This window comes from Echinops telfairi, unplaced genomic scaffold (genome assembly GCF_000313985.2).
Source record: "Echinops telfairi isolate 266 unplaced genomic scaffold, ASM31398v2 ScPeMD7_1713;HRSCAF=2227, whole genome shotgun sequence".
Classification (NCBI taxonomy): domain Eukaryota; kingdom Metazoa; phylum Chordata; class Mammalia; order Afrosoricida; family Tenrecidae; genus Echinops; species Echinops telfairi.
The window spans coordinates 20,338,195-20,341,907 of NW_022105611.1; the positions used below are offsets into that span (position 1 = coordinate 20,338,195).

The window sequence follows — 3,713 nt, forward strand, 5'->3', positions numbered from 1 at the left end:
AGTACCTTCCACCTGAGCAGCCACCCTCTCCTCCTAGGGACGGCCCCCAGCACAAGCCCCACCTCTTCCAAGAAGCCCTCGGGATTCCTCCCTCTGTAGTGCTGCCCCTGCCTGGGCTCTTGGAGGGCGGCTGTGGGACAGACCTTGCTTCTTACATGTGTGTGAGCGAGGCCAGCGGCTGCCCACCCCAGCCCTCTGCCTACCCACCTCCCCAGATGGAGTCCAGGATGTTTGTCCACTGCTGTTTGCTGAGTGGTCCACACGTCCCATAGCCAGCCAGGTCTTGCTTGCTTCCTTGGGAAGGTTCCCAGGGCCATTGCACCTCTCCCTGCTGTCCCTCCAGGAGTTAACAGCCTGTATGTACACCGGTATAGTGGGTAGGCTTTGGGCTGAGATCCGCATGGTCTGCAGTTTGAAACCACCAGCAGCTCCGCAGGGGAAAGACTGGGCTTTCTACTCCTGTAAACAGTTACAGTCCCGGACACCCACCTGAGGTTGCTCTGAGTCAGCATTGACTTGATGGCAGTGAGTTTCAGAGTATGAGGCAGGGTGGGGGTTGGCTCTTCTGGGGGCCTCAAACCAATCCAGGTCCAAGCACAGGATGCCGGTCCAGGGTCTCTGAATGAGGGGCCGCCCTCCTTCCTGAGCGCTCTTAGCTTTCCTTCAGAACTCAGCTCCAAGGCTCCTTCCCAAAGCTCTCATCTCCACTCCTCCCCTGCCTTGGGGACTGGAGCAGATGCCCCCCTGTGTTGTTGTGAGTAGTGTAGCATGCTTCCCCCAGCTCCCTGGCGAGAGCCAGGCACAGGCCTCAACTGTGGACCTCGGAGCAGGGGCTTCGTCCTTAGCTACTCTGACATTTGGGGGAGCTCTGGTTGCACAGTGGGTGACGCCTGAGGCTAGCCATTTGCCTCCCCAGGGAGAGCCTGCTCCTGGGAGGATCACCCGCCTTGGGAAGCCTCGGGAGCGGTTCTACCTGTCCTATGAGGTCGTTATGAGTCCGGCTGGGTGTGCTGATGGTGGTGGTGCAGGTGAGCTCGTGGGGTCTGCGGTGACCTCACCTGAACTTTCTGCATGGCTTGGAGCTGGAGGGCCTTCTGCTGCCCGGAGCTCAGAGGCAGGCGTGATGGCTGCCCAGGCCCCAGGCATTCTGCCTCCAACGGCTCAGCGACCCTGCTGTGCCACTTGGTGGTGAGTTTCTGCAGCAGCTTCCGTGGCCGCTGGCGGAACTTCTTCTGGGTGAAATAGAAGAGGATCGGGTCCAGCACACTGTTGACGCTGGCCAAGGGCCGGGTGCCCTTGTAGGCAGCAGCAAAGGTCTCCAGCACGGGGCAGGAGACCCCGGGGGTGGAGCGCACCGCCAGGTAGGCTGTCTTGGTGACGTGGAAAGGCAGGAAACTGATGGCGAAGATGACAGCCACTACTATCACCATGCGAGCTGCTTTGGTGCGCCGCTCCTGGGCCACGGGCCCTTCCGGACCGCCCTGGCGGCACAGGTGGTGGGCCAGGCTGTGGTAGCAGGCCAGTAGGGCCATGAAGGGCAGCAGGAATCCAATGACGGTGAGGGCCATGCCATAAGGCATGTAGTCGGTGGCCAGGGCAGGCGAGCTCAGGTCATAGCAGACAGTGCGGTTCCGCTGGATGCCTGTGGTGGCAAAGAGAGCCGTGGGCAGGCACTGGGTGGTTACGACCAGCCACACGGCCCCACACACCAGCCAGGCCACCCGGCGGCCCCCGTGCTTGTGCCACAAGGCCAGAGGGTGGCAGATGCCCAGGTAGCGCTGGAAGCTGATGCAGGTGAGGAAGAGGATGCTGCCGTGCAGGTTGGCGTAGAAGAGGAAGCGGACCAGGCGGCAGGTGAAGTCGCCGAAGGGCCAGTAGTCCCCTTGGGCGTAGTTGTAGATGAGCAGCGGCAGGGAGCAGGCGTAGAGCAGGTCGGCCAGCGCCAGGTTCAGGGTGTACACCGCCGTGCGGGTCAGGTGCCGGCGGGACGTGCAAATCTGGGCGATGACGCAGGCGTTGAGTGGCAGGCCGGCTGCCAGCACCACCGAGTACACGGGTGGCAGGATTATGTGCTTGAAGCGCTCTTTGTAGGTGCAGGTGGTGGGGGGCAGGCTCAGGGGCTGGCCAGTGCCGTTGTGCAACTCCATGGCTACCGCACTGCTGTCTTCCTGCGCGGGGAGACGGGGCGCAACACACCACCGTTAGTGCGGTGCCCGCAGACCACCAACAGGCCCCCGACCCTCCCTGGGCGCTGATCTCCTTATCTGAACGGGCGTAGCCGGCCAGATACTCACCACACACCCCGAGCCCCGCACAGTCCTCACTTTGAGGAAACCTGTAAAGCAAGAAAACGCAAGCTTAGGAAGGAGAACCCCAAATGGCTTTCTTTTTCCAGTCCTTCCCAGGGAGTGGAGGCTGCTGGACTTGGGGTTGAGTCCTCGCCCTGCTCCTTCTTGGGGTGCAACCTTGGGCTCACTCACTGCCACTCAGCAACCCTACAGGACAGGGAGACCTGCCCTCGGGGCTTTCCCAGACTGTGACTCTACGGGGGTAGAGCCTCATCGTTCTCCTGAGGAGCGGCTGGTGGTTTTAAGCTGCTGACCCTGGACATGGCAGTCCAACCTGTAACCACTACACCACCAGGGCTCCAACCTTGGGCTAGTCGCCGCTCTATCTATCTATCTATCTATCTATCTATCTATCTATCATCTATCAAAATCTATCCATAGAGCTATCTATCTATAGAGCTATCTCTCTCTCTCTACCTACCTACCTACCTACCTACCTACCTACCTACCTACCTACCTACCTACCTACCTACCTATCTATCTATCTATCTATCTATCTATCTATCTATCTATCTATCTATCTATTGGAATGATACCCTCCCTCTCAGGGCTTTTATAAGGATTAGAAGCCTTAAAGCTCGCTGGACTCTGGGTTCAGAGATTGTGGCTGCAGTGGGCCTGCTTATCTCCGCCCCATGCTCTGGGAACCCCTGAGAAGAAGTGCTGGGTCAGCTGTTTCTCCATGGCCTAGTTACCCAACATGAGCAGAATGCCCACGCCCCACGAGCAGACCACGCGCAGAACCCACCTCCTCTGTCTGGACTCCGCCTCTCAAAGCCATGGTCCTTCTTTTGACTGCAGCCTCCTTACCTGTGAAATGGAGACAGGAGGGGATCTGGGAGTTTGTTCCCAGTCAAGGCTTTTCCGCCTAACTTCAGGCTACAAAGGCTGGGCTGGCAGAGCTACTGAAGGCAACAGCACCTGCTGGTGGTAAGAATGAAAATAGCTTCCCTGAAGGCAAATGGGCGAGGCACCAATCAAACCCATCTCTTACTTAATGAAGCGGCAAGCCAAGGCTTTCCCACGGGGAGTTAGAAACCCATCCAGAGCTAGAAACCAATCACTTGACTCAAAGGAGACAGTTTGGTGTAGCTCGCAGGGTTTGGAGGTTACAAGCCCAGCTTCAGAGCTAGCCGGGCCTGGGTTCCAATCCGGACTTCCCCACTTGCTTGCACCCATGCTGTAGGAAACTCGGGCATGTCACTTGCTTCCTCTGGGCCTCAGTCCTTATCAATAAAATGTGCCATGGGCCTGACATGCAGTAGGTGCTCAATAAACAAGTCAAGTGAGAACTGCTGATGGGAATATACTTTGTCAGCAGAACCTGCTAATTTAAGTTAGAGCTTAAATCAAAAACAAAAAACA

At 58.0% G+C, this 3,713-nt stretch overlaps 1 protein-coding gene across 1 annotated transcript; it reads right to left on the bottom strand.

Annotated features, from left to right (window-relative positions):
* Positions 1-528: 528 nt before the first annotated feature.
* On the bottom strand, positions 529-2,147 carry P2RY6 (pyrimidinergic receptor P2Y6). Its single transcript, XM_004708918.2, has one exon. The coding sequence runs from the start codon at positions 2,145-2,147 to the stop codon at positions 990-992; it is 1,158 nt and encodes a 385-aa protein (XP_004708975.1). The 3' UTR covers positions 529-989.
* Positions 2,148-3,713: the final 1,566 nt, after the last annotated feature.

Coding starts and splice junctions, on each gene's coding strand:
- P2RY6 (XM_004708918.2), bottom strand. CDS start 2,147: ATGGAGTTGCACAACGGCACTGGCCAGCCCCTGAGCCTGCCCCCCACC.